General features: G+C 57.0%; 2 protein-coding genes across 4 annotated transcripts in view; one reads left to right on the top strand and one right to left on the bottom strand.

The window, feature by feature from the left end:
- Window positions 1-2,536: 2,536 nt before the first annotated feature.
- Window positions 2,537-12,552, bottom strand: DCAKD (dephospho-CoA kinase domain containing). Of its 3 annotated transcripts, none has more exons than XM_067312116.1 (5): window positions 12,492-12,552; window positions 8,827-8,944; window positions 6,637-6,840; window positions 4,328-4,415; window positions 2,537-3,700 (listed from the first exon to the last, which is right to left on the bottom strand). In XM_067312116.1, the coding sequence occupies exons 2-5, from the start codon at window positions 8,936-8,938 to the stop codon at window positions 3,415-3,417; spliced, it is 690 nt and encodes a 229-aa protein (XP_067168217.1). In that variant the 5' UTR covers window positions 8,939-8,944; window positions 12,492-12,552; the 3' UTR covers window positions 2,537-3,414. The 3 variants fall into 3 exon arrangements, with proteins under 3 accessions (XP_067168217.1, XP_067168218.1, XP_067168219.1); XM_067312117.1 differs by lacking the exon at window positions 12,492-12,552 and adding an exon at window positions 12,094-12,459; XM_067312118.1 differs by lacking the exon at window positions 12,492-12,552 and adding an exon at window positions 12,036-12,050.
- Window positions 12,553-12,920: 368 nt separating this feature from the next.
- The window catches only part of NMT1 (N-myristoyltransferase 1), a 20,750-nt gene continuing 5,793 nt past the window's right edge, over window positions 12,921-27,877 (top strand). The window contains exons 1-9 of the mRNA XM_067312211.1: window positions 12,921-13,070; window positions 18,980-19,091; window positions 20,772-20,916; window positions 23,539-23,657; window positions 24,241-24,332; window positions 24,999-25,115; window positions 25,625-25,795; window positions 26,223-26,331; window positions 27,493-27,663. Coding sequence (XP_067168312.1) covers window positions 12,943-13,070; window positions 18,980-19,091; window positions 20,772-20,916; window positions 23,539-23,657; window positions 24,241-24,332; window positions 24,999-25,115; window positions 25,625-25,795; window positions 26,223-26,331; window positions 27,493-27,663 — 1,164 coding nt within the window. The 5' untranslated portion in view covers window positions 12,921-12,942. The remainder of the gene's footprint in view (window positions 13,071-18,979; window positions 19,092-20,771; window positions 20,917-23,538; window positions 23,658-24,240; window positions 24,333-24,998; window positions 25,116-25,624; window positions 25,796-26,222; window positions 26,332-27,492; window positions 27,664-27,877) is intronic.

The raw sequence follows: 27,877 nt of genomic DNA, 5'->3' as shown, positions 1-27,877 counted from the left end.
TGATGGGATGGGAACGTTGGGTGATGGGACAGGGACATGGGGTGGCAGGACGGGGATGTCAGGTGATGGGACGAGGACATTGGGTGATGGGATGGGGATGTTGGGCAACGGGATGAGGACATTGGGTAATGGGACAGGGATTTGGGGTGATGGGACAGGGATGTCAGATGATAGGATGGGGATGTTGGATGACGGGACAGGGATGTCGGGCGATGGATGATGACGCTGGGTGACGGGATGGGGACTTTGGGTGATGGGATGGGGATGTTGGGTGACGTGCCGAGGGCTGTGCGATGACACTGCGACACCCCGTGGGATGTGCAGGGAGATGGTGACCCTGTGGGGTCTGCAGTGACACTGTGACACCCCGTGGGCTGCACAGGGGTAATGGCACCAGGTGACATCCCAGGCACCGGGCACTGACCGTGACATCGGGAGGCACAGCAGGACGTGCAGTGGCAGAGACACTGGGTGACACCACGGGGCCGTGCAGCGGCAGCGACACTCAGGACACCACGGGGCCACGCAGGGACAGCGCCACACAGCAGCCCTCCGCCGCCCCCCTCCTCGGGGGCCGTCACCCCTGGGTGCCGGCGTCCTCGCCCAACCTGCGCTCCCGGACCCCATTCCCACCGGCGAACGAGACTGGGCCTGCCGCCGAGCCACGCTGTGGCCATCGGTGTCACGAGCGCACAGGACTCAGCCAAGGCGCAGGTCCCGGGATACAGCCGCTCCTTGGGGACCGCCGGCCTGACAAGGGACGTGCCGGGCTCCGAAGCTGCTCCGGCCCTGGGAGAGCAGGGCCAGGGCCGCGATGGCACCCAGGGGCCGCTGGCTGCCACGCCGCCGTCACCCATCCGGGCGCCGGGCTCTGCCCTTCAGGGTCCCTCCAGGGCCATCGATTGAGCTATGGATGAGACTAAAGGGCGCTGCCAGCCTGCGGAGCGAGCGCATCCGTCACCGGTGGGCAGCCGGGGGTTATCCCCGGAGCGGGGATGGCGGTGGCGGGGGACGCCCTGGTGGCTTGTCCCCAAAGGGTTTCCACGGGGGCACCCATGGGAAGGAGACCACGGTCGGGTGCCGAACACCCTCTGCCTGGGTGCTGAGTGCCCGGGCACCTGGCTGGACACCCAGAGCCCAGGGTGCCGGCCTCCCCCCCACGCACCCACAGCAAACACCGGGCAGCACCCGCTTCCCACCCACCCTAAATTCCCCTCCGGAAAAAAAAACAACCCACTCGCTCCCTCGGCCCCGCTAAATTCATTAGCGGCTGGAAAAAACGTCAGCAGGCCGGGAGCGAAGCGCCAAATGCGATTACGGCGCCGGGCTCGCTCCCCTCCCGGCCTCGTCGCGGCCCCATTTATCGCGGCAGCAGGCGAGCCGGGAGGGAGGAAAGCAATCCGGGCTTATCTCTGCCTTTGCCCGTCCTGCTCCGGCCCTGATTTATGGCTCGCTGCAAGGGCCTCCCCGCGCCGCCGTTGCCACCGCAATTAAAGGCGCGTTAAAAAGCAGGCGGCGGGACCCGGGTGCGGAGAGCAAAGGATGGCAGAGGGTTATTGCTTGGGGCTGGTTCCGAAGAGCCGGGAATGCCCAAGGCGGCCGGATAGTGGAGCTCAGCGATGCTCTATCGCGGCTGCCCACGGCAGTGAGCCGGAGCTGGTTTCATCATTAGCGCTGCCAGCACCCAGTTTGCTGCCCCGGGGCATCGTTAAATCCCTGAGGATTTGCCCGTCCATACCTACAGCGTTCCCGGGCATCCGGAGTCAGCCTGGACCAGAGATGCTGGCTCAGGGCTGGGCAAAGCCGCACTGCAAGCGCCCCACGGGACGGAGGGACCTGTCAGCCCAGGCAGCGAGGAGGGGGACGCAGGGCTCCCAGCGACACCGGACACCAGCCCGGCAGGTCCGTGCCGCCCTGGAAAAGAAGCCTCTGCCAGGGCTGGTGCTGGGAGCATGGAGCACCGCTGCCCTCCTCGTGCTCCGTCCCCACCCGGCGCACGGACACCGAGCTCGCGGGGCATCGTGGCGAGGCGAAGGGGAGGCACAAGCCCACGGACCACCGCAGCGCAGGCAGAAGCTCTCAAGCTTCCAGCAGCTTTGCATCCACCTTTTTTAAAACATCTGGGCATGCAGGGGGGGCTGCCCGGCGGGTAGAGCAGCGACGCAACGTCGGAAGCCGGCAACAAGCCAGGGGTTTGCTTCCCCTCCCAGCCTCGCTCACGCCAAACCATCCGTGCCGCATGGGGCCCGGAGCCGCGATCCGAGCCGTCAGCCGGAGCCTGCAACCCGCCCGGGGGTTGCACGGCCTCGCTCTCCCCGCTGCCGCCGCCGCCGCACTCCGTAAAGCTCCCCGGGACCGGCGGAGGGACCCCGGAGGGGGCCGCGCTCGGGAAAGCGCGCTGGCGCTCGTAAACTTTGCTCGCCAGCGGTGAACTTTACAAAGCGGCAGGCGTGCCGCAGCGTGGAAACAACCTGGGAGCAGGCTAGGAAAGAGCAGCGCTGGCAGCCTGGAAATTTAAGAGCCACAGGGAGCCGTCTGCTGTTTAGCACTTTATTAAAAAAAAAAAAGAAGGCGAAGAGGCAGCACCCGCTTCGCCCCGACTCGCGTTCTCCCCCAGGGAACCGCTGAAGGGAAAAAAAAACCTCAAACAGCAGCAAATGCATTTCTCTGAGGCAGCTCCCAGGGCTCAGCCCCCGCCACGGATGCGCCGGACCCTCAACGACCCACGGCATCGCCCGCCTTTGGCGGGGGGGGACCCACAAGTAATGATCGCGGCATTACTTAGGCTGCAGCGGCAGGAATACAGGGCTGGAGGGACTGCAAGCCGTCAGCCGCACACCTATTCCTCATGAGATGATGCATCATCTGTCCCCCGCGGACAGATTTAAGGCTTTTCCATTAAATCTCCATGAAAGAGGAGGATATCTCTCACCTCAACTCGGATTAGCCAGGGCCAAGTGCTAGGAGGGGACCAACCTGGGGACAGAAAAAGGACTTGAGAGGCCACGTGTTCCCCCGCTAAAGAGATTGTCCTGGAAGACTTTAAAGTGCCTAAACTCCCCCTGGGCTGAAGCGGGGGCTGAAGTCCTGCCGTACGGATCAGCCCAGGGCTTCAACCCCCTTCGCGGGCAGCAGCCGCGCACCCGGAGCGATCCCACCCCACAAGACGCAGCTGATCCGTAAGTACCTGAGCAAGAAGTTAAAGCAAGTAGATGGGAGACGGTGCTGCAGGAAAAAAAAAACAACGCACGTTCACCTTGGGAAGTCTGCAAGGAGATGCCTCATCTTACTGTCTGCATTCAGCTGGCAAAGCTCATTAAAACAGGCGGCCTTTCCCTGCCCTTTTCAAACCTGGAAATCCAGACCCTTCCCAGACAAGAGGAAAAAAAAAAAACACTCTAAGGAAAAGGTGAATTAAGAAATGAAACGCCGGAGGAGGAAGTACGCAAGCCCTCCAAGCCCGGCCACGGCCATGCCCACGGCCAGCCGGGCCCAGAGATAGTCCAGGGAATCCTCCAGGCGGGCGTGCAGCCGCAGGACCTGCCGGCGCGTGCTCTCGCGGTCCCCGGAGTTGTCGATGATGTGACTGGCTAATCTGCGCTTCTCACCCAGCGGCAGCTGGGAAGCGACGCGCGCTTCTGCTTCGGCCCGGGACAGCCCATTCCTCTTCATCAGCCGCGACAGCTGCGTCCGCGGGTCGCTGCAAGGGGCAGGAACGCGGCGCTGAGACAGGAGCGCGGGAAGGCAGGAGGTCCCGTGCGGGGCTTCGCCTGCCTTCCTCAGCACGAGGGCGAACGGCCAGGGATGAGGGAGAAAGATCTGCCCCCTCTTCACTTTAGGTGGAGCATGGCCACCCTTCCCTTATGCTGGACTCTCCTGGTCTCCCCTTTCAGATCAGTCGAGCCGGTCCCTGCAGCACGGATAAGGTCACCACCACTGCCCAGGCAGGTCCTGCCGCGCGTTCCTGCCATTCCCACCACCCACAAGCGTTCCTGCCATTCCCACCGCCCATAAGGAGAAGACCTGGGAGTCCCCAGAACCTCAACCAGCAGAGGCCGGGTTGCGCGAAGCCCAAAGACGGCGATTTTCCCTTTATGAAGGTGCCAGGTTTCAAAGAAACCTCGGTAAGGAACCTCCTGCTCATTAGCTAGGATAAAGGAAGGTGTCACTTCTCGTGTTCACAGAAAAGAGGCAGCGCATGAAAAGGGCTTCACGCCACGGCTGCAGCTAAATTCGCCCCGGAGAGGGAGGGAGGTGACAACCCCCCCCCTGCAACCGCCCCGGGAGGCTGCAACGTCCCGGATCTCACCATTCCCATGGCACTTACCAATAAACCAGGACCGTGTGTTTCATAAACTTGGTCAATCTGTTGGTCTCGAAAAGCAGAGGGATATCGAGGATCACGTAGCGGTAGCCTGCGGAAGCAACCCCCCCCCCCCCCAAAATTAATATGTATCATTTGGATTTCCGAATTCTTTGCTCTGCATGTGCGCTGCAGCTACAGCTGCTCCTGCAACGCAAGCAGGGACAGCTTAACAGCTACACGACCACAGCTGCTCCAGAGAGAGGAGCAAAGCACGTTGGTCCTCCTCCCTCTCGCGGGGAGAAAATGGTTCCGTTCCAAGTTTCCACCGGAAAAAAAAAATAAAACAAAATAACCTGGATGATCTCCGACCAAAGGTGAAGCTGCAGAAATATAATGAGGAACCGAAACGAGAGGCTCAAACGAAAGCGCCCGTGCATCCCTAGCAAGAGCAGTCGCATCGCCTTCGCCGGCCTCTCTAGGGGAGCGGCGCCCACAGCAGAATTTGCTTTCCTCTCTTGCAGTTGACGAGGACTTTGCCAGGCTACAGTGATCCGAGCTGATGTTTTCCAGCTCCGTTTCCAGCCTAGTTGCCTTCTCTTTTTGGAAAGCTTGAGCTCAACAGTTCCACTTTTACAAGGAGAGGAAGCAAATCGTTGCGAATCTCTCATAGTTCCGACACCGAAACGCGAGTGCCTCTGGGCACGTTCCCAGGGCCTGAAAATTCACGGGGATCCCACCGACGCAAGAGGCACGTCCTGCGCCAGGCTCGCAAACACGGCACCAAGTTTGATTTAAAATCCCCTCCGGACAGCATGTGCCCAGCCAACACACTCCCCGAATCCCTCCCTGCTGCACCCCAGGGCATGAAACCCCCCCTCGCTTGTGTTTCCACCTGGTTGCCCCCCTTGTTGGTAAGCGCCGTGCTTCCTCTAACAGAGCCACGACGATCGATGGGGACAGCAGGAGCAAAGGGATGACGAGGAGAGCCGAGCCTGCCTCCAGGTAGGACAAACCAGGAGAACTCCACCTCCAGTTCCTTGACCGTGAGGAGCAGCTGGTGGAGGAGAAGTTGGAACCGCCAGACACATCTTCCCCGGCCCTACGGCTGCCACCAGCCTCGCCGCGTCCCTGCGCTCCTCCGCCCTCCGCGAACGGCGATGTTTCCCACTGCAGCTCTGAGACACTGGACAAACCCCAGCGAGGGCAGGGAAAAAGCTGCAAGTCGGGGACCTCATTTCCCCGGTACGCGTGCTCAGACACAGCGCACCCCGGCCCCAGGGATGCCTCCAGTTTTGTTGGTGTGAATATCATTTGGTTTTAAACCAAACTAACGCTCCCTAACTGATCCGGCCGTGGCAATCAAAGCTTTGATGAAGATATGATCATGCAACAAACCATCGTTTTACCAGCATCTCCACCCGGAGCGAGTTCTTGCTGCCCTATGGCTCGATCAATAGAGCCTTCCTTACATAGCCAAGCCCTTAGAGACGACTTTCAGCTATCCCAAATCATTAAAACCAGACTAATGAGGACAAATCAGGCGGCAGAGAGGACGCTGGCGCTCTCGCCAAGGACAGGACAGCGCTTCCCTTCCGACTTCACAGCCCGGGTTCAAAACTCCACAGCTCTTTGGCTGCCGGTTTTCCTGCGTGTTGCCTCCTTCGCTCTTTCTCCTCCTCCTCCTCACCCCCCTCGGGAGATCACGGCTGCTCCGGTGCCCCGGCGTAGGGCTATTCAGCTGTCACACAGCTCAGCTTTGATAAGCTCCACCAACTAGACTGGCTCTATTAAGACATCCTTCTGTCTACACGGAGACCTCCGAAACAGCTGGTGATCTTATCTGGCATTTGATTAGACCAAGTTTGACAGCTGTATTTGTTATATTTATCAGGGGAAAAAGCGGGACTTTGGAAACCACAGCTGTCAGCCCATTTCTCACCTTATCGAGTCTAAAAGCGCTTTGCAGCTTTCACCGAAGCCCAGAGAGGTTGGGGGCAGGGAATAATATTTGGCCGTTTCAGAAGGTATGACATTATCCAGCGAGCAATCTCAGAAGAGGCCTCGCAAGGCTTTTCTCAGGCCCTACAGCCGTACCTTAAGCCGTAGAAGAACGTGAAGGGCAGCAATGAAAGGCAGGAAGGGCAGCAATGAATCCTCCAACGGCCGATGCTAAAGGCCACCGGCGGCAGAGCACAAAGGCTGTCGCTCAACATCCGCTCCCTTTCTCCCTCCCCATCCCTCTCCCCGCTTTAAAACCAAAGCCGGCGTGAGCGGAGACGACCGTCGTGCGGCTGTGAGTCCCGGCGTGCCGGAATTGCTTGGTCTCTTACCTAGCACAAAGTATTTCAAGATCTGTTTCAGCATCTCCTTCTGGATCTCGGGGTGGGTGATGGAGTTCAGCAGCTGCCGTTTCTCCGGGTGGGAGAAGATAATGTTTCCTAGAGCCTCGCGATTTATCTCTCCGCTCTCCAAGAGGATCTCGGTGCCAAAGTACTGCACTATCTGCTGATAGGCCTTGAAGTGGGGCTGCACCACTGATAACATTAAACAGCCGGTGGTTAGAGCCAATTCTACAGCACAGTCAGTGTTTGCATCAGCAGTTGGCCTCAAATGAGTTTTGCTCATTAAATAACCGAGTTTATTCTTCTCGGCAGAGAACACATCTGTCTGCCAGCACACGCTGAACCAAGACTGGGGCGTCTCAGTGCCGCAACCCAGCAGACACCCGGCATCAGCGCTTGCAGGAGCGAGTTGGAAAAACTCGCAGACCAAGGTCCCTTTGCAGGCTGACACACGAGAGATCGAAGCATCCCGCAGTCATTAATTCAGCACCACAACCCTCCTAAGAGCGTGCCGCCACCCCGGGTTAGAAGTCAGCAGGTCGGGTGAAAGGACTTGCTGACGACTACCAGTCAAGGCACGGGCAGAAACAGGACTGAGCCTGTTCCTACTCTGTGCAGGGCAAAGATTTGAGCAGGGAGCTCTTAAAGAGGAGAAGGGGAGAAACATTAGGGTTATTTTAGCTGAAAACTTTAGCACTGGGTGAATACAGCCCGGCTACCATGAGTTAGCGGTTGGCCCTGGCTGTTAATTTTACTGTTGTTAACGTTAGTCACCAAATTCTTGATGGGAACGAACACAAAAGCCTTCTAAGAGGTCAATTCCCAACAGCTGTTTGCAGGGACTCTGACATTGCACGAGAATATAATTTGAGAGACATCAAAATTACCAACAAAAAGGATGCAATAATAAAAACATAATTAAGATCAAGCTGAGGCTAACCACAGAGAAAGACAGAGCATATATAATTTTCTCTCCAAATCCAGGAACTTTGCCATGGGTTGTAGCCTCAGGGCAGCTTAATAAAAGTCTTTAAGACCAATTCCTTTCTCCACTGGAATCTCACATTGACATTTCAGTATGGGTGAAATCCATGTAGCAAACACACACATATGAAAAAGGAATTGGAGAAAAATGAATTGTTTGGTAGGAAACCCACGCTGAGTGTTCTGTAGCGTTTTCCTATAGTCTCTGAGGGTTTTCAGCACCTCTAGCAAATTTTCCGCACCTCAAGGGGAATTACAGTGCAATAAAAATGTAAGAGCATCACAGCTTTGAGTGGCTACAAGGTAAGTTCTTCAACAAACAGAAGAACACGGGCACTTCAACATGACACAGGCAAGTGACAGTCAAGTCTGCACCATTCCTCAACTGCAGGCCCGAAACCTTTGGTGTACAAAACCACCAGGTTTTACTGAAGCGAGCACTGCTCTCCCCGTTATCCTAATGGTGCGGTGGGATTAACGGTCTCAACCCGCGTCACACGCACAACCGAGGAGGACAGAGACTCCTCTACTCCCACCAATGCAACAAACCTGGATTTCTAGGTCCCTTCCGTAGCAAGGAGAGTGCATTTCAAGAGTAGCAAGCTGCAGGCGTGCTGCAGCCCAAATTCCCTGATCGGAGATGTCTCTAGATTTAACACAAGTTCTGGGCTCTTTGTTGCAGCACATTAAGACATAAATGATTTTGTGGACCAATCTCCCAGTATTAACAAAGGAGTAACATCCACCACGGAGGAAAATTTTCTTACTGTGTTTTAGGGACAGCACGTAACATAACCGTGTTACAAGTCGGGTGCCCTGGGGATGAAGGAAGGAGTCAAATGAGCAGAGGGAACATGCTTTACGGAGAAGTGCAGTTCCTTTGCAAAGGGTTGGCTTTCGAAGCTGAGAAGCGCTGACTGCGCTGCACTCCAGGAGAGAGAAACCGGGGGGGAGATCCGAGATCTCACCATTGTGTTTGTTGTTAGGATGCGATTTTTTTTTTTTTTAATTAAAAATATATCCTCGCTCTAATCCCCCAAGACAGCTGCTCCACATGTCCTCGTGGACCGGGGAAGCGGAGGGAAACGGTTATCTAACGTACCCAGAGCACCCTCTGCCGTCTGCGCTTCACCAAACATCAACCGCAGTCGTCAGGGGAACCTAAGGGAGAAAGATCAGCTACGCGGAACTAACCTTCCCTGGCAATAACATCGGCATCAATCACGGCACAGCCCAGTTCCCGGAATACGGCCACAACCGTGCTCTTCCCCGACGCGATTCCACCCGAAAGTCCGACCAGGAACATTGTGCTCTGAAACAGAAAGAAAGAGCTGAAAAACGCACCAGAATGGAGCTGGTTCATTCATGCTGCACGCTCAAAATATTTATCCCAAACGGGCAACTTCACTCGAAGCCGCTCGCGCTTCATATTCATACGTTTTCAGGGAGCGATCAAGGCATTATTAAAACGTTGACCCCACCCTGAGCAGATACCCCTATTTCACAGCCTGAAGCACTGAGGCAGGTTAAGCCGGGCTCCCCTAGACCCCGCTGATTCTGGATGCGCGACTTGAGCCAATTGTAAATTCCTCAGGCAGGTTCCCTGCAGCTCCGTGCGACTCGCTGGAATCGGTTTAGCATTTGCACGGATCGAGCCGCGGTCTCACGTACAGCATTCTCAATTAGAGGGCACTTGAAATATCTGGCAGGGTTGTCACGGGCGACCCAGAATCGGTGACAAATGGGAAGAACTCGCACAACATCTCAGCCCAGATCACGAAACCTGAGGACTGGTAGCGATAGCCCTGCTCGAGCTCAACAGATGGGGTGTCACAGGAGAGAAGCTACCTCCGACATAAGCGGGATGCAAACCGCAGAAGCCAGTGAGTAAGTCACATCCCCGCTCTACCTGGAAGCCAACGCTGTCACCAACAGCACGCGCTACGTGGACGGCATGAAGGAAGGAAGGAATTGCGTCTCTATGCAGCAGGCTCGTGTCTGTCAGCTCACAAGGATGGCATTAACGGCGCATTAAATGCGAGAAGGCTGCGCTCGCTGACAGCTTTGAGGCTGGGAGGGAACCTGTAACCATCTGCCGAAGCCAGAGCAGAGAATTTCTCCCACCGTTTCTGCGCTGAGGCCCCAGCTTGCTGGGTGACCTCCTGCATCTCGATTCGGATCACACGACCCTCCGAACCCCGCTCGTGCCCTTTTGCTGGAAGCCTCACCGACACGCCAGCAGCTCTAGAAAGAAGCGGGGCCTCCCGCGAGCAAGGTGGCATCTGCCCCAGAAACCCAGGGCTCCTGTAGCACCATGCTTCACACAATCGTGGCAGTGTTGGGAAGGGACCCCAGTGTCCCCACTCCAACCCCCCCGGAGCAGGAGCCAGGACCCTCCCCAGCACCAGCCCAGGGCAGCTGGGGCTTTGTGAAGCCAAATCCTGGAGAACCCCAAGGATGGAGGCTTCCCACCTCACTGGGCACCTGGCTCAGGGCTGCAGCACCCTGCTGAGCAAGGAGGGTCTCCTCGTGCTCAACCCAAACCTCCCAAGCCCCAGCTGGTGGCAGTTGCCCCTTGCTATATCATCTGGTGCCTCTGAGAAGAAATTGGCTCTGTCATCTTTAACCACCCTTCAAGAAGTCACAGGCTGCTGTTAAGAGACCCTTAAGGCTCCTCTTGGTCCCGCTAAGGGAACCCAGCTTCTGCAGCCTCTCCTGGTGAACCACGTGCTCCAGATCCTGACCTTCTTGGTAGCCATCTCTCTGCCTAAGACAGTTCCTGCGTCACACCTCTCCCCAGACACCTCAGCCGAAAACAGATGGACACCAGCTCCGAAAACTCCACACTTAGGGGAACCAGGTACCTGCCACCGACATGGTGGCACGCGGCTGTTTGGACCTTGCCCATTTGCACCCAGTGGCAGCGGTCAGGAACGCGAGCTTGGAGGACTGCCATGGGTGAAAAACGGGTGGATCATCTACAAAAAGGCAGCACCGCTTCCTGCTTCTTCTCATTTTTGCTGGAAGAAAAGGCACCTTCGTCACATCTTGGTCCTACAAACAGGACCTAGGCGCACGGTGTGGGGACCAGGATGGGGCTGGATAGGCTCCGTGGCAGCCAAAGGCTGTTTAGCAGAGGGAGAAACTGGGAGTTGGAGTAAAGGCAAGGGAGAGCCAGCAGCACCTGCCAGCAGCAGGGCGTCACATATCGACTTTATTCCGTGGCTAGAGAGCCAACGCCAGCGCGCAGCAATACCGTGCACTCTTCCCTTCCAAGAACCCCGGCAAACGGATAGGGTTAAACGCCAGCAGCAGCAAGGGGGAATTCGAAGGGAATCAGAAAGGGCAGCTACAATAAACACGAGCGCCTCGCGAGAGGCTGACGTAAATCCGAAGCTTCGTTGCCAAGCGAGGACCCAGTCCCCACGGGGAGCCTCTCCCCGTGTGACAGCGGGCTCGGTGTGACAGCGAGAGGGTCACACTCCCACTGAAACAGCCTACGTGGCTAACGCAGAGCAAAGAATGAGAGAATCAGGCCCTCGGTGCACAGTCGTGCAGGGGTGGAGGCTCCGCTTGCATTTTTTTTTAAAAAAAAAAGATCTCTCCCCTGCCTGCGAAGGGTAAATATAGTCTTCATAACCGCAGTAGCCCCTACATTTTGGCCTCTAGTCTTCGCTGGCATTTGACCCCAAAAAACCTGCTATTTCTGTCTCTCCCCTACATACCTATACAGGCAGGCCTCTGCTGCAAGGTTACTGAAGTGGTAAAAGAGCAGTTTGAAGGGTTGGTTTAGAAAAACATATCCAGATGGGGCTTGAAAACCCTTTTACTGTTGCAGAAAGAGACTATGCAGCTATAAGATCCACGGTACGAGGTATAAATATTTAATAAGCTTGGGTCTGAACTGTACACGTGGGTTGGGAGGCCATCCCATTCCAGCAGATGTTACAGGCAGGCGCCAGAACCGTGTTTTTTTTTTCCCCCCAAATACACCAATTTGAGATATTTTTGGCCTGCGCCGACTAAAACGAGCGCGCGGGAAGTCAAAAACGCAGCCGCAGAAGCTAGCCAGAGTAACGCAAAACTTAACGAGTTACAGCTACCGTAAGTAACAGTGCCCTGAGAGAGCTGACGCACGTGCACCTTGACGTCCCAAGGAAGCGGGGTTTTGGGGACGAGGCGTCGCTGCGGTTTGACTTCTCCAGCTTAAAGCGGGGCGCGAGGCGCCTGCCGCAAGCCAGGAGGTATTTAGCGCTGCGCCGCCGGAGCGCCGGGCATTGCCCTCTGCCGCAGGGCGCCGAGAGGCCCCACGGGTGCTCTGCTGAGCCGCACGCCACCCTTGGGCAAGGCGTTACCCCGTTATCCCGCTGTCCCGCGTCCCGGGACACGGCGTCCTGACAGACCTGGCGCACGGTTCGAGGAGCCTGCGATTACAAAGGGGTGGGAAAAAATTATTATTACCTCGGTGACAACCACCACACAAATAAATCCCCGGGGCGTTCAGCTGGGGCTGAGGGTGTCGTTTCTCCGGACACGGCTTTCCTCTGCGCCCAGCTAGTCCGGCCCCGCGGGAGCCCTCGCCCAGCTCAGCCCCAGCCCGGCAGAGCCCCGGTGCCGGCTCGTCCCCGCTGCGGGGCCTGCTCAGGCCGCGGCCGGGCAGCAACCGGGGGCACCGGGCACGATGGTGCTGGGAGGCCCGGAGCGTCCCAAGCGGGAACCGGCAGCACCGAGCCAGGGGGAGCCCCGAGGAGGGAGCTCGACAGCCGCCGGCTGCACCGGGCCCGGCCAGGCCGCCCGCCCCGCAGGCCCGGAGGGGGCGAAGCCCCTCCACCCGCCAACCGGCGCCCTCACCCACTCACCCTCTGCTGGGCTTCAGGCACTGCGCAGTGTCGCGCCCGCCTATTGGCTGGTAGGAAGCGGGTCTCCTCCCTCAGCCAATCGGTGCCGCTGTTATTCAGCTCGGCCCGCCCCCTCGGGCAGGAAGCGCATGGGGGCACAGGCACCGCCGGCCCGCGGTGTACATGCGAGGAGACGGACGGCGCCCCAGGACGAAGCTCTCCGCCACAGCGGAGGCAGATTCCTGCCCGCACACCTGCCCTGTGTGAACGCCCCCGCCTCAGGCACCCGCCACCGGAGCCCCGCCCCCAGGGTGCTTCCAAAGGCTCATGGGAGTTGTAGTCCCGGCCCCGGCACAACCCGGACCCGTCCAGCCCACGAAGACTACCAGTCCCGGCATGCCCCGCGACCCGCCACCCAATCGTGGCGCGCTTTGTTGCGGGGGTGCGGCAGCCTCCGAGGCCCCGTTTCAAGATGGCGGACGACAGTGAGACAGCAGTGAGGCGGCCACCGCCGAGGCCTCAGCGGCCGTCCGCGGAGGAGAATGACCACGAGCACTGCAGCGACTGTGAGAACGAGGCAGAGCACGGCTCCAACCGGGGGTGAGCGGAGCCCCGGGGCCGCCCGCCGCCGCGGCTGCCAGGCCCATTGAGCAGGGCAGCGGCTGGGAAGTGAGCGGAGCCCCGCCCCGCGCGCGTCCTGATTGGCCGCCAGATAGCATTCCGCGCTGCGGCTGGCCGAGCTCCTTGTCAATCTTGTGGGGGCGGGCCCCCTGGCTCCCATTCACTCCTGTTGCGGGAGCGTGTCCTGAAGCTAAGTAGGGTCGGGCCTGTCCGCGACGTGGATGGGAGACGGGGGCCCACATGGCCTGCGTGCCGTGTGCCCGGCGACGCTCTCCCGGAGCGGGTCCGGTGCCCCATCGCCCCTGGCGACCTCTTGCACTTCTCAGTTGCTCTTGGAAGGGTTTGGAGAGCAGCAGTCACGGTGCAACAGCTCAGCTGCTGAGGGAGCACAGGGTCACTGCAAGAAAAGGGCCACAACGTGCCTTTTTGCAGCAATGAGACGGGTCGGTGGCACATCCTGCCCTTGCGCTCGGGTGCAACGTCCCGGATGCCCCGTGCACCAGCCCTGGTCACCCTTACAGGCTCCCCAGCATTGTGGTATCGCTCGCAAAAGCGCCCCATTAGGGCTTGTTGGCTACGGCGCCTCTAGCTTGGCTGATCCCGCCGCCCTGGTCCCACTCGCGTCCCGAGAACTGGCTTTTCGGCCTCGCGCCTTCGGTCAGGAGCACAGCCGCGCAGGCCCCCGCTCGGCGAAAAGAGCTGCCGCCGGGGGCTCAGGCTGCTGCCCCGCCGTACGCCGGTTTGCGCTGGCCTAAGCCATCTTAAAAACTAGGTTTTGCCGCCTGTTCCTTAATTGCCGTCGGTATCGCCAAGGGGTTTGCAAGCCTCAGCGGAGCCGGCTTTGCTATTCGAGCAGAGCCGCTCGCAGAGGAAGCCGGCCAAAGCGTGCGACGGCGAAACGCTTGACGTGGGGAGTCAGCAGGGCAGATTGGTGGTGAGGTGGGAAAGCTCTAATGTCCCTAACCCGGCGCCCACGTTACCCGCCGTCTTCGTTGCCCGAAATAAGGTGCAAAGCTGCCTAGCGATGCCTGTGGCTGACAGCAGAGGATTCGCCCCCCTTTTTCTCCTACATCTACGTTTTGCGCTGACAGTAAACGCTCCCGAACGTCTCCCACCTTTTCCTCCCGCCCCTCCGGTGACCCGGCACACGGTTACCCAGCTCTGCGAAGGAAAGACCGGGAGCCGCAGAGCTTTTCCCCCTGCGTCAGCAGCTTTTCTGTAGGCGAGTTCGCCTGTCCGGTAACCAAAGGTAATAAAAGGTCACGCAAGAAATATTACAGAAGCTTTTTTTTATGACAGCGCAGATGCGCGTTTATATTTTATTTGCCTCCCGGGTGTGGCACCGTGTCTCGGTTTAATAGGTTTAGCCGTGCTCGGGAAGATTTTTCTTTTCTTTCCCTCTGACATGATTAGGTTTGCAGAAAGCAGATCCAAGCGGAGAGAAGACACGGTGCTTAATCACGATTATTGTATAAGCTTTTCTAGCTGTTATTTCCCAGCCCGGCTGTTCAGACTGCTCTTTACCAGGAAAAGGTGTGTTCTTGAGCGCTCTTAGCATCTTAGTGCGGACGTCGGGCTTTCTATGAGCACGTGAACCCTAACGGGGTAAAATACGGTTGCCTGCCTCTGCCAGGGTTAGCGCCGGAGGATAAACAAGCTAAGAGGTTGGCCTGGGAAATGTCCTTTAACAAATACGCTTGCAGAGCTCGCGATTCAGATTTACTGGGAAATAGAGTTAGAAACGGCTGTTAGACGTGGTTGATGGACGCAGCGAGAGCGAACGCAGGCCGCGAAGACTTCTGGGCTCTCCTGCAGTTTCACCGTCCCCCACAAAACCTCGTCGTCGGAGATCTGCTCAGGAGAGGAAAGACCAGGCAGGAAGGAATATTGTGGGTTTTGGGGTCTTGAGGCAGAACGTTGCCCACGGCAGAACGGGCCGGAGGGAAGTCCTTTGGCAACGCTGCCGTTTGCCAGCTGGGTTTGCGGAGCGGCGCTCGGCGTTCGCCTCTCTGCGCCCGGTCCGTGTTAAGAGTCCTCGGATCTTGGCTCTGAGGTTTAAAAAATAATAATAAATAAATAAAAATATTACTTAGCAATAGCTATACTTCCTTTCCTTTTAAGGACAGGAAAGAGGAATTGAGTTTCCTCCGCCTTGGCCGTAAGTTGACACGGGGAAGTGGCTGCGCTGCTCTCTGGTGCAGTTGTCCGAGTTTATATCCCGAGGGAGAACTGCAGCGTAATAGTTGTCTTGATTTTTTTCTTTGTATGAGCAGGGATGGGGGGTGTTTCCTCCAGGTAAGAAATCTCCGCTTCATTTACGGGCTCCCGGAATACGGAGGCAGCACGTAAAGCGTTTCTTGGCGTAACTCGCTCCCCCTTGGCTGCTCCTTGCCGCAAACGTTTTGGCCGTTCCTCTTCCAGTTATCCCTGGAAGAATTATTTAGGTAGCGGATTGATCACGCCGGAGGGAAGAGACTGGTTGGTTTACGGGCAGCGAGGGACCGTGGTGAGACGGAGGATCCGAACGCGCTGGCGCTTTGGCTCTCCGCTTCGTGATGTGTGATCCGCCATCTGGAGAGCCTCCGTTTCCGCTTGATTCTCCTATCCCCCCCGGAGCCTAATAAGATTACCAATGCAAGTATGACGCCCAATTAGCTGCAGGTTTGCCGGGAGGATTTCCCAGCATCTAAATACTGAGCGGATATTTACCGTCTCTCGTTTGACATCTTTCCGACGAGAAAGAGCGGCTCCGCGAGGAAGGAGCTGATCCGCGTCCATGCAAACTTCTGACTGCGCCGTCTAAACCTGCGTTTCCAGTTTGGTTTTTGAGGAATAACCAAAGGGGGGTTTGCTACCGTTTGCCATCTTTCGCTCTCGGGCCGTTTTGCGCCTCGGACCGCCCGCGAGCGCCATTTCAACTCGATATTTATATATATAGATATAGATATAAAATGCAAAAGTAGTTTGCACTCCTTTGGCTCTAACCACCGTGCGCCCACGATGCTGCCCCTTCGAAGAAGGCGGACGCTGCTGCTATGCATCCGGAGCGCTAAAAGGTAACGGAAACGATAGCGGAGATTCGTTTCCCGGGAAATGATTTCCCGGCTAACCAGCGTCGTTACCGAGCGAGGCTCTTCGAGCCGTGTCGGCGCTGGGAAAAAGTCCGTTGAGATCCTGCGGGCACCTGGAAAGTTCGCGCAAGATGTTTCTCGTCGGGCAGCGAACGTGCCCTTCTCCACCCACTTTATCTGTCAAAGCGGCTCGGGCTGAAAAGGAGGTACGAGGAGGGGGAAAAAGCTGCACGCGCAGCTGGGAAGGGCTGCAGCTACGTTAACCGGCGTTTTGGACCGTCGCGATTCCGTCTCGGGATGCGTTGCGGTTGGTTTGCGGAGCTTCAGGTGCCAGAGGCGCAAAGGGGCGGACGGCGGTGTTATACGTCGTCTTTAAAATAGCATCTGTGACCGTCGCTGAGGCCGGCTTTGGTTCCCTAGGACTCTGGCGAAGCACGAAGGACCCGAAACGTTCTTACGTTCCCTTTGCTGCTCATCTGCTGGGTTTGGTTTTCGTTTCCCAGCCGCGGTGGCGCCTTCCCCGTGGCCGGGCAAACCTGGCTGGTCTTTATTCTACTCCGATTCCTTCCAGGTCCCGATGGTTTGGCTCCTCGATCGAGGAGGATCTCCTCGCCGTTCGAACCCGAGAGCCTTTGGCAAAGCGATGCCGGCGGCGCCGATCTCCGCGGGAAGTTCAGACTCGGCGGCTCCGCTTGGCGAAGCAAACTGATGCCGCCCGAATACCCGGCCGCGGGCAAGCGGCCTGAGCAGGGCGCGAGGGTTTCGACGCCGGCGGCGTCCTCGGGTGGAAGGATTAGCGCGACGGCCCAGGCGACCGGGGAAAACCCATCCCGCTGCCTCGTCGCAGGAGATGTTGCCACGCGCCCGGTGCGTCCGGAGGTGCCGACGGCTGGAGGAGACGGTGGGCAGCGCTCGCGCGGCCGCGCCAAGAGCGAGCAGGGCGGCTGCTGGCAGGGGGGAGCCGCAAGTGGCTTTCGCACTCCTCCGGGGTCTCACCGGTGCCCTGCCGCGACAGATTTAAAAAAAAACACAAGACAACTTGTCATGCGTTTGTCACTAAAACTGATAGTCATGTCGGCGCCGCTTTGCCGTAATTGCTTTCGCTGTCGTGTCGGCCGCCGCGTTTCACCAGCAGCCGGGGCGAAGGTGAAGCCCTTTGCCGTCGCGGGACCAATCCGCAGCGCCTCGGGGCCTGCGGCGCCTCCTGATGCCGAGCCCTGCGGAGGTGCCGCTCCGCAGCCGCTTCTTTCTCTGATCGAGCGTTTCAAACCCTCTCGGAGCGCAGGCAGGCGGCTGCTCGAGGTCCCTTTTTGCGCGGCGGCTCGCGGAGTTGCTCCCCGTGCTCGCGAGCAAACGCTTTCCGTCGCCTTTGGGGCGGACGATGCCGCCGGCGGCAGCTTTCGCGTGCCGCCTCGGTAGCTTCTGCGCGAACGAACGAGCTGCCGGAGCCGGGATGAAATCCACTGGGCGCCGGGAAGCGTTCGCGGTGTCGTTAGGCCTGATTATTTTTTTTTTTCCACGTGGGCCTAATCAGCTTACGGCTCGGTCGCTCCGTCGGAGGAGGAGGAGGTAGGACGCTGGCACGATTAGTAAGACAAAGCGTGGACTTGCCAGGCAGGTCGGCGTTAGAGGCACGCGGGGAGCGATCGGGCTCGGAAAACCCACGCGCTCGTAATAGGAACCTTTTCCCGAGCGAACGCTCTCTGCGAAATCTCAGCTTTAGCTTTTAATCCGAGAAGGGCTGAAGAGGCGGCAGGACACGTTTAGTCTAACGCCGGACGCTTTGAACCTGCGGTTTGTGCCGCGTTTGGCCGTGGCGAGCCGACCCGGATGGGTTTCGAAGCGCCCTGGGAGCAGGGTGCAGGGGTGGGAGCCCAGCTGGATGCGGCAACTGGATCCGCCAGGCAGGAGGGGACCCGATTTCGTGGGGGAGACGGCGCCCGCTGACGCTGTGGGCAGCTCTCGGCGACTCTAGGCGCTGCGTGTGAACCGGTCGGTGGAGATGGCGGTTCTTATCCGGGGTTTTCCGTATCCGTTGCTTCCCTAAGTCTGCACCTTCCCCCCGTTAAGGCAGGTTGTCCCCTGCGAAAAACATAGGAGAAAATAAAAATAAAAAGCAAAACGAAGGTGGGCAGAGATGGAGCAGACGCGAGTGACGCTGCTGCGGGAGGCCCCTTGCTTCTCTTTAGGATTTGCAGGCAAATTTGGGGCCGCAAAAGCCTCCGTGGAGTCGGCGAGCGTCGGGAAAGGTTGGCGGAAAGCAGCCGCTCCCTCCGCGCAGCCGGGTCGGAGAGCTGAGCCCGGCCGCTCCTCGATCCTACGCGACGTGCTCGCGGCGGGCGCCTCTCCCGTGTTTCGTCTCGGCGTCGCGTTCGGTCCGGCGGTGCGGCCGCAACAGCCCCCCGTCTCCTTAGACGGTCGCCTCTGCGGTGGGAAGAGCTAGCTTGCGCCTGTATTCCCGCTTGTAGCAACGCCTCGAAACGGAGAGGAGACAGCGTTTTCCTGCCGGCAGCTGCTGCCGGCGAGTCTGTTGGGCCGAAGGCCTCGCGCGGCGCGGAGCGGGGCGGCTGAGCAAACCTGCGGGGCGGGAGATGTTTGCGCGTGGGAGATGTCTGGCGAGTCCCGCCGGCGAGAGCCGCGCTTGGAAGGATCCCGGGAAAAGCACACTTGGCTGCACCCCTGGTGCACAGCGTATTCCCGCTCCTAGAGGCTCAGTCTGGCTCAGGACAGGGAGCTTTTATTTTCTTTATGGAGCCACAGGGACTGTGTAAATGTCCTCAGAAAAAAGGCTCCAATGATGTTTCCTTTGTTCCTTAGTGGCTTGAGTCCAGCGAACGACAGCGGAGCCAAAAAGAAGAAAAAGAAACCGAAACGGAAGAAAGAGAAAGGAGGGGATCAACCTGACCAGCCTCAGGACCAGCCAGGAAAGGTACCCGACCCCTTCGCGCGGCCCCGCAGGACGGCGAGCCCTGTCCTCAACCTCTCTGATGCGGCCAGCAAAGGGTCTCCCCGTCCTGATGCTACCTGCTGTCGTTTTGAAGCACTTGGCTGCTCAAAAGTCCGAGATTTAGACTAATTTCCTGGCCTGGCTCCGTGCATGGGAATTCCCATTGCTGCGGGAGGTATTTGTGGAGCGCTCGGGGATAAATGCGATCCTTTATTGGGTGTCAAAGCCAGTTACAGCGCCGCGGTGAAAGGTTCAGACTGGCGCCGCTGAGTTATTCTTCCCAGAAACCAGCTGCCTCCTTGAGCGGAGATGGCAGGGGATTGCCGCGCTCTGTGCGGCCGAGCCCGGCTGCCGCCTGCCAGCTTCCCCTCCTGCCCCCATCGAATACAACGAATGCTTTTTCCTACTTCTTGGACGACATCTGATGTTGTCGATTTTTGGTTAGCGTGAGAACAACGGGAGGGTCAGAGCAGGGTCCGTCTCGCCCCCTTCTGCTTTGTCTGCTCTTGACTAGCAGCCCGTGCTTAGGGATGAGTGCGAGTGGGGGACATGTGCGGTTTGTCCCCGGCCTGGTGGCACCCTCTCGGCACCGGCAATCGGCTCTTTCGGCCCCTCTGGACCTGGAGGCTGCTCTGAACCGTACGCTTACCTGAGCCGGTTACGAACCCGTTTTTGCACATCTTGCCTCTATGATGTTCCAACGCTTTGGATCTCGTTGCGACAAGGTGTCGGGCATCATTAAACGAGGTGTTGTGTTTGTTTTAAACCTGGTTTGAACCCCGATTCCCGTGTTTATAAGAAATGGTGAGTAATTGCTCCCTGCACATCATCTCTGTCACGACACACAGACCTCGATCGCTCTTGCCTGTCCCTCCTGGTCCACGGAGCCCATGTCCTCCCTCCAAACCTGTGGCAGGGCGAGACAACGGTCTATACATTGGCCTAAGCTGTTTTCTGTCCGACTCCCAGTTCCTATCCAAATAATTTCTAATGCGTTGTCCTTCTGACGGTGCAGAGCATTAAATTAGCGCTTTCGGAGTGTTTCAAACTCTCTTCGCCTTTAATCAGTGACGAGCTGGGGCTGTGAATTCACGGCAGAGCTGCTGACCCCGCGAGGTCTGCGCGGGGAGGAGGAGGAGGAGGAGGAAGAGCCTTGCTGCCTGCCGCCCTTGTTGGCGCTGCCCAGCGCCTCGTCTCAAAGTTGCCCTTTGCAGATACTGCTTTGATCCAGCTTAGGTGGATGAGGCTGAAGTAGTGCAAGAGAAACGCCACCGCAAAAAGGGCAAACGCTGGGGGTGGGTTGACTCGGGGCGTCCCTGCGTGGACGTTCCTGAGGGTGAGGCAGGGAGCTTTGCTTTTTGTGCTCACACCATCCTCCCTTTAACTGAAGCTTAAGGCATCTTGTGGTGCTTGATCTTCCACCCCTTTGACCCGGGAGTGCCTTAAAAACAAGTCTAAGCATGTAGCAGGTGGCTAGAAAAAGGGCTTATCCATCTCACAGAGGGTTATGAGAGGATCCAAGCTGGAAAGGGAATCTCTTCCCTGCTTTCCCCTCCCTGGCAGCGCCCCAAGGAAGGGTGAGTTCCTGTTTGCCCTTCCAGGGAGCTGAAATAGAGCTCGTAGCTCAGGTCACTCACTTTTACCCCCCTTCTCTGCACTCAGGTGAACTCTTTACCGGCTGAGAGGATCCAGGAGATTCAAAAAGCCATCGAGCTCTTCTCTGTAGGTCAGGGACCTGCCAAAACCATGGAGGAAGCCAGCAAGCGGAGCTACCAGTTCTGGGACACGCAGCCAGTGCCCAAGCTAGGTATGTACAGTCTGTTGCCGTTTTGCTGTAGCCGCGTGCTCCTGGGTACAACTCTTGTGCTCCTCAGCCTGTCCAAAGAAGCCCTTACTGGAGCTGTGAGGGTTTCCGGCCAACGAACAAGCCCTAGACGGCCTCGCGCTGCTGTCGTGCCTGAGCTAGGAAAGCATCAGTGACACTTATCCACCAGTCAGTGACAGACCATGGACCAGCCTGCCATCCATGCTGCAGGAGGGCTGTGGGGATTGAGAAGGACAAGCAGCCACTTCAAGCATCAGATTTGATGGCTCCTCGATTTAAGATCCCTTAATGTCAGTCTTTTGCCCTTCAGTTGGGCCTTCCCAGCTATTTGTGGCTAAGTTTCCTGTGGGACACTGCCAGCCTTCTTGCCGAGTCCCCGGGACCTGAAGTGATCCAGCTAGCTCCTTTCCTGGGGGCTGAAGCTTGGCAGCAAAGGGTCCTTGGTGGGGAAGGTAGCTCAGGGTAAGCCCTGGACTGTTGTGGGGCAGAACATCACTGAGACAGGCCCAGCCTGCGAGCAGAGCCACTCGGCAAAGCCAGTCCACGTGCTGAGCCTCCACATCGTTCACTTGGTGGGCTCACAGCAGCCCCCATCCAGGGCAGGCACTGCGTCTGAGCCAGCAGGGAGAGGGGAGGCACGGATGTCCCAAATATCTGCGCCTCCAAGGTGCTGCACCTGTCTAAAGTTGGGAAATCCCTCTCTTCTTCTCCTTTTTCCCCCGTGCAAACAGCTAGACTGTGCTTCCCATCTCTAGTACTTGCTCCAGTCCTTTCTCCAGCTTGCACTTGATTCTTTCCGTCTGCATCAAAGTGATTTGCCATCGGTAGCGAGGTGTTTCTCGGCATGGCAGAAGCTCTTGGCAGCTGAGCACATCTGAAAGGCAGAGGGGTGTCCAGAGAGGGGTGCCCTGCTGCAGAGCCGCCTCGCTGGAAGGCCATCACTCCTGAGCTAATGGGAGCAAATCCCTGCGCGCTCCCATCTTGTCTGGGATTGCTTTGCTTCGTCTCTCTGCCCTGGCATCTCCCAGCAAACTCCATGCAGACCTCAGGAGAGCTGGAGAATGAGTCCAAGCCCATAGGTTTTAGATTTACCCAAAGCTTGTTATGACTGAAAATTGGCTGCTCCTCAGTAACTTCTTTCTTTGAGGTTGTGTCCAATCCCTCTTGCTGCAAACACCATGTCTGTGATTCTCTTTGCATGTTGTCAACACCAATCTGAGGCTTTACTTGATCTCAAAGGACTGTTTGCTGGAAATGGTAGTCTCGGCTTTGGCCCCTCTTTGCGCTTGTGCTGGGAAAATCTTTGTGAGATACCCCAGGCACAGGGTTACGTGAGGCTGCAAAGTCTGACCTTGTGTTTGCACTTTTCACCAGAGGATCCCGACAGTAAAAACATCATATCTGCTTCAGTAAGCCCTGGAAGGTGGAAGACTGGGAAGAAGAGGCACAAAATGGCCCTATCCTCCATACACCAATTTGCTGACTGCACTCTGCACTCTGGTTTCCGGCTCCTCGCTAGATCCCACCATCTCCCTCGGTGCTTGGTCAAAAGCCCTCTGTGGCACGCAGCGTTACCTGCATGAGGCTATTTAGGGTCTGGTAACAGAAGTGCTGTGGGATTTTGGGGACAGGTTTCAGGGTTGTTCAGCACCTGCTCAAAACAGAGGGCACCGCCGTGGATGAGCGTTCCTGGAACATGTCCTAGCTCGGGTGTGATGGGGGGGAGTTCTTGTTTTGAGTTTATTCACCTCCCCATTGCCTGGAAACCTCTTTTCAACTCCTTTTTAAGGGAATTCCTAATCAGTGTGGTGTGCTTCTCTTGGCAGCGCTCAAGCGATGCCGCTGTTTACAGAGCTGTGTTGACATCCCTGAGAAAGCCGGTGCTTTAACCAACATCTCTTGGCTGAATCGAGTGCTTCAGGAGTCAATGTTTTTAAACAAAAGTTGTCTTGTTCACTGCAGCTCTTATTTAGACGCACTGGGAAGGAAATCCTGATGCTTGCCAGATGGCAGGGCCTGGAGCTGGCAGGGAGAGAGCCACCATCTGAGGCTTCGGGGATGGTGGAGCAGATCATGGGAAAGTGCTGGCCGATGCTGGGGCTGTGGCGATGGGGAAGGCCGTGCTCCTGTGGCCGCTTTGAGATCTGAAGTCCTGATCTGCTATGAAAAGTCAGGCGCTCTCAGTCTGTGAACGGCAAACATGAAGGATCATCAGCACATGTGCACAGGGAGCATTTACAGCTCCGTACAGAGCTCCTCTGCCGCAGGGAGAGAAAGCGGGCAGGCAGGAGCTAGGAGGCCTGAGGTACTGCTTGTGGACATGGAGGGTGTAGCTCTGGCCTTGAAGCTCTGATCAGTTCAGTCTGTTCCTCTCCGCTCCCCGGTTTCTGCCATTACCCTTGAAAGAGCAGTTTTGATTCTTTGCCCCGCGCTGTGGTGTTGAACACATGGCGCGTCCCACGCCGGGTGGGTGAGTGACCCCTGATTGCTCAGGCTGTGGACCTGGGGTGAGAGAGGCTGTCAAGTGAGGCCACCCGAGGCGTCGTGGGGACCTGGCCTCAAACAGCAGAGAACGTCTTCATGGCTCCCTGCTCTCTCTTGCAGGAGAAGTGGTGAACACCCACGGTCCCGTAGAACCAGACAAAGACAATATCCGTCAGGAGCCATACACCTTGCCCCAGGGCTTCACCTGGGATGCCCTGGACCTTGGAGATAGAGGCGTGGTGAGTCTGGGCAGCTTGGCACACACCAGTTGGGAGGGTGTCTCTGTTGCATGGTTGGCAGTGCAGTGCTTGGACTGCTGAAGATGTCTGGTGACTGGAATGTGTCCTCCACCGTTATGAGCAAGACTCCAGCTCAGTGATCTCGCCATCTCCTTAGTTAGGTGGGTCTGATTTCCCCCAAAACAGGCACTCGCCTCCCATCTGTTCCATGTTGGCCAGCTTTGATTGGTTTCTTCATGGGGGATGGACGGACGGGAATGTTTTTCCATGTTCCTGAAGTGTAGGGATGAAGTTTTTCTGTACGAAGACACTCAAATCATGACCCATCTCCCTGAGAGATGACCTGGGGGTAGCAGGAGTATCTCTGTGTCCTGCTGCTTACCCTGCTCTGTAGCAGCACCCGTTCAGGAGCCCAGAGCCAGCAGCAAGGAGAAGGGGGACGTGCCAGTTGCAGGGACATGGCTGCACATGGCTCCTGTTGCTGCAGCCTCACAGAAAGAGTGTTCTGGGTCGTGTTTCAGGGCAGCTGAGGGGTGTGACTGCTGAATAACTCTCTTGACCTGCTTGATCTCTCCTGCTGTAGCTGAAAGAGCTGTACACGCTTCTGAACGAGAACTACGTGGAAGACGATGACAACATGTTCCGGTTCGATTACTCTCCCGAGTTCCTGCTGTGGTGAGTGGCACCATGACCACGGAGCAGAGCGTGTTGGATGCTGGCAGCTCCAGTGATAGCACTGAAGCTGCCTTTACCTACCTCTTCTCACTTTTTTCCAAAATCTTGCTTCCTCATGTGTCACCCTCTACATGTGTCCGGGAACTGTGTGTCCCAGGTGCTCTGCAAGAGACCTCTCTCACCCAGTCCTGCCTGCTTCAGGCTTCTTTGAGATATTGGAACCTAAAGCTGGATTTTTCCTCTTTGTTTTGATCCCTTGAGTGGTTTCAAAAATTCTGGTAGCTGAGGAGCTTCCCACTGTCCTAGAGTTATAGAAAGAAGACGGCTGCCAAGTACTGTTGCCAGCAATAATACTTGGAGATCTATTGCAGCTGAGCTGCTGTTTCTTCAGGGCGTTTACGAATCGAGAACACAGATTTCCTCCTGGGTTGCAAGTGAAAACTGGCCTTGGCCACAGAGTGCAGGAATTCCCCTGGACCCGAACGGTTCTGCCCTGTAACTTCACAGTTGCCCTCCTGTCCTCCTGCCTGCAACTCCACAGGTGTCTTGGGTGGCCTGGAACGTGACACAGAGTGTCCCAGGACAGGGTGGGGAGCCTGGAGGCAGAAGGAGGTGCACAGGGCACCTTTGATGGGATATGACTAACGAAGCATGTCTGTTCTCCAGGGCACTGCGTCCTCCAGGCTGGTTGCCCCAGTGGCACTGTGGTGTCAGAGTTGTCTCCAGCAAGAAGCTGGTTGGATTTATCAGCGCGATTCCAGCCACTATCCACATCTATGACACGTAAGTGCTGCTCAGTTGAATTTCTTCTCCTGCCCCTTGATGGTGGGCGGCGCTTCCCAGCAGCACTCGGGAGGGGTCTGACCACATTGCCCTCACTGACTGACTGAGCCAGACCTGCGCCATGCAGTCGTGGAGATGCTTTGCTGCTTGGAGGAGAAGGTGGAGGATATTTAAGGTGGGCAGTGAAGTTCTATGCAGGAATATCTTGCAGTTAACTGAGGAGGCTGTTTTCCTCAGTGAGCGAGGTCAGCTTAGAGCTCTGGCTCTAATCCTCCAGGGCTGGATGCCAGTGGAGACCATATTTTCTTGGGAAACTATTGGATAACAGCTCAGGGGAGAGTCCTCCAAAGCGCCAGTGTGTCAGGCCCCTGGACCTCAACCCGTGGCCTTCCCTGGGAATTTGACTCCTCTGTCTCTTGCGGGGGCTGGAAGTAAATTGCCCAGACATCAGACTGATCTCCGTGGTCAGGACAATCAGGTCTCATCCTGCGCATCGTTTCTTTCCTAAGAGAGAAGAAGATGGTGGAGATAAATTTCCTGTGTGTCCACAAAAAGTTGCGCTCCAAACGAGTGGCTCCGGTTCTGATCCGTGAGATCACACGGCGGGTTCATCTGGAGGGGATCTTTCAGGCTGTTTACACTGCGGGAGTGGTGCTGCCAAAGCCTGTGGGGACTTGCAGGTAAGTGACTCCAGTGCTCTGAAACACTTAGGAATGGGGGAGACCTCTGCAGACCTTCCCCTACCAGGATCCCCTCCATGGCTTGCGGCAAAGCACTTGGATGGCTGTGCTTGCAGGTGTGGGATTCCCTGGGGCAAGACAGACCAATTTCAGCCCAGGTTTCTCTTCCCCACGCTGTCCTTCGGGGATTAAGTCCAGTAGCTTTGCTTAAGCTGCTCATTTATCATGAGACGGAAGATTTTCTGCAGCACATGCAGTTCAGGCCGCCCTTGTTTTTCTCTGTGGGAGCTCCTGGCCTGTGAGAGCCTCTTCGCTAGCTGGCGTGATGTTCTCGCTTGCCCTCTCATGGCCGCTACGAGAACCTCCTGCTCTCGCAACCTTCCCGCTGTCCAAGAACAAGTCTCCCACAGCGAGTGTGTTTCTGCAGGTACTGGCACCGGTCCCTGAATCCTCGGAAACTCATCGAAGTCAAATTTTCCCACCTGAGCAGGAACATGACTATGCAACGTACCATGAAGCTTTATCGGCTGCCAGAGGTGGGTACCAGCCAGGGCTGCAAGCTACGGAGGCGAAGCTCAGGAATTGCTCCTAGCTGAGCAAGGGATGGGACTCAACATCAGACACACAAATATCTCAGCTGAGTCCGTCTTTTGCCTGGAGAACTGGGGTTTGTGTTTCATATGATAAATGGCTCTGTCAAGCCATTGTGCTTTATTTAATCCTTATTTATTTTCCCTGGGTACCTGTATTTTAAGGGCAAAGTTTTGCAGCTAGAGATCCCTGTGATCTTTTGTTTCATGGTGAGTCATATCCTGTTCTCCTGGTAGAATGAGAATACAGATGTGACAGCCTTCATCTGTCCAAACACAGCCCCGGAGTGACCTTGAATTGGGTTAGTCCCTCATTCCTCAGTCAAACCGATCAGTTCTGTCACTGCAGTTGTCTTGCTGGGGGATGTTCCCCAGCTGGCTATAGGAGAAAAGAAAACCAGAGCATAAAAATTGCCACCACCTTCCCTGACCTTGTTTGCCTCCTTCTGTCGGTCAGAGCTGGTTGTTTCGTTTGGTGAGCGTTGGTTTAGAGCTGAGCAGCACACGGCTCTGTGTCTTCTGCCTCCCCTGTCAGCAATAGCCGCAGTTGCTGATTGTAGCCATCGATTTTTTTGTGCAGAAACCCAGATCAAGAAACAATTTGTGCGACTTGAGTAGGCTCTGCTAAGTGAGCCCAACCCTAGACTAGAAATTGAGTCATACTGGAAATAAAAAACAGTCGGACAAGACCCGGGTGGTGCTCTCGCCACCTCTTCCCTTGCAGTATCCTGCTGTGCCTGGGGCACCTCTCCCAGCCTGGCCCCGCTGTGCTCGGGAGCAGAGACTTGGGAGGAAGCAGAAACCTTATGTCATTAATGACTAGGAGGCCTTTTCCAATGTGACTTGACCCAGCACGTGAGGCTCTGGGACCCACTGTGCTGCTCTGCGATCTCTGCATTGGTGTCACAGCCCATCACATCCTTCTTCCAGACAAGCAGGGCCGGGAGGAGAGTGCTTGGCAGGGACTGCGGGATTGAAAATGGGCCGATCGAAGCAGAGAACATCCCCATGCGACTTGTCTGAGGCTGCTGAGGAGGAAGGGTAGTCCTTGGGAAGGGTAAAAGCACCCTTGCAAACAACGCAAACAATTTGTTCTGTTTTGTGTAGACTCCCAAGACTCCCGGCTTGCGGCCAATGGAGCATAAAGATATTTCTGCAGTGCACAAGCTCTTGACCGAATACCTGAAGCAGTTCCACCTGACGCCCGTCATGAGCCGAGAGGAGGTGGAGCACTGGTTCTTACCTCAGGAGAACATCATCGACACCTTTGTGGTAGAGGTGAGAGGGCAGGGGGTGTTTTCCTGGGCTTCTCCCACCGCCGGAAGAGTGTGAAGTGAGCTGGTCCGTTCTCTGCAGGAGAGATCAGAGAGGTTGTTGCCCTGAGCAGTGAGAGCACAAAGATCCTCTTCCAGGGCTGGAGGTTTGAGCTGCTGGAGGGTGGTGCCTCTCTGTCCTGGGCTGCCACGAGTCTGCCTGCCGGGCGCCCTTGGTG

The sequence above is a fragment of the Apteryx mantelli genome, chromosome 28, assembly GCF_036417845.1.
Source record: "Apteryx mantelli isolate bAptMan1 chromosome 28, bAptMan1.hap1, whole genome shotgun sequence".
Taxonomy (NCBI): Eukaryota; Metazoa; Chordata; class Aves; order Apterygiformes; family Apterygidae; genus Apteryx; species Apteryx mantelli.
This window is presented reverse-complemented; position numbering and strand designations above follow the sequence as displayed.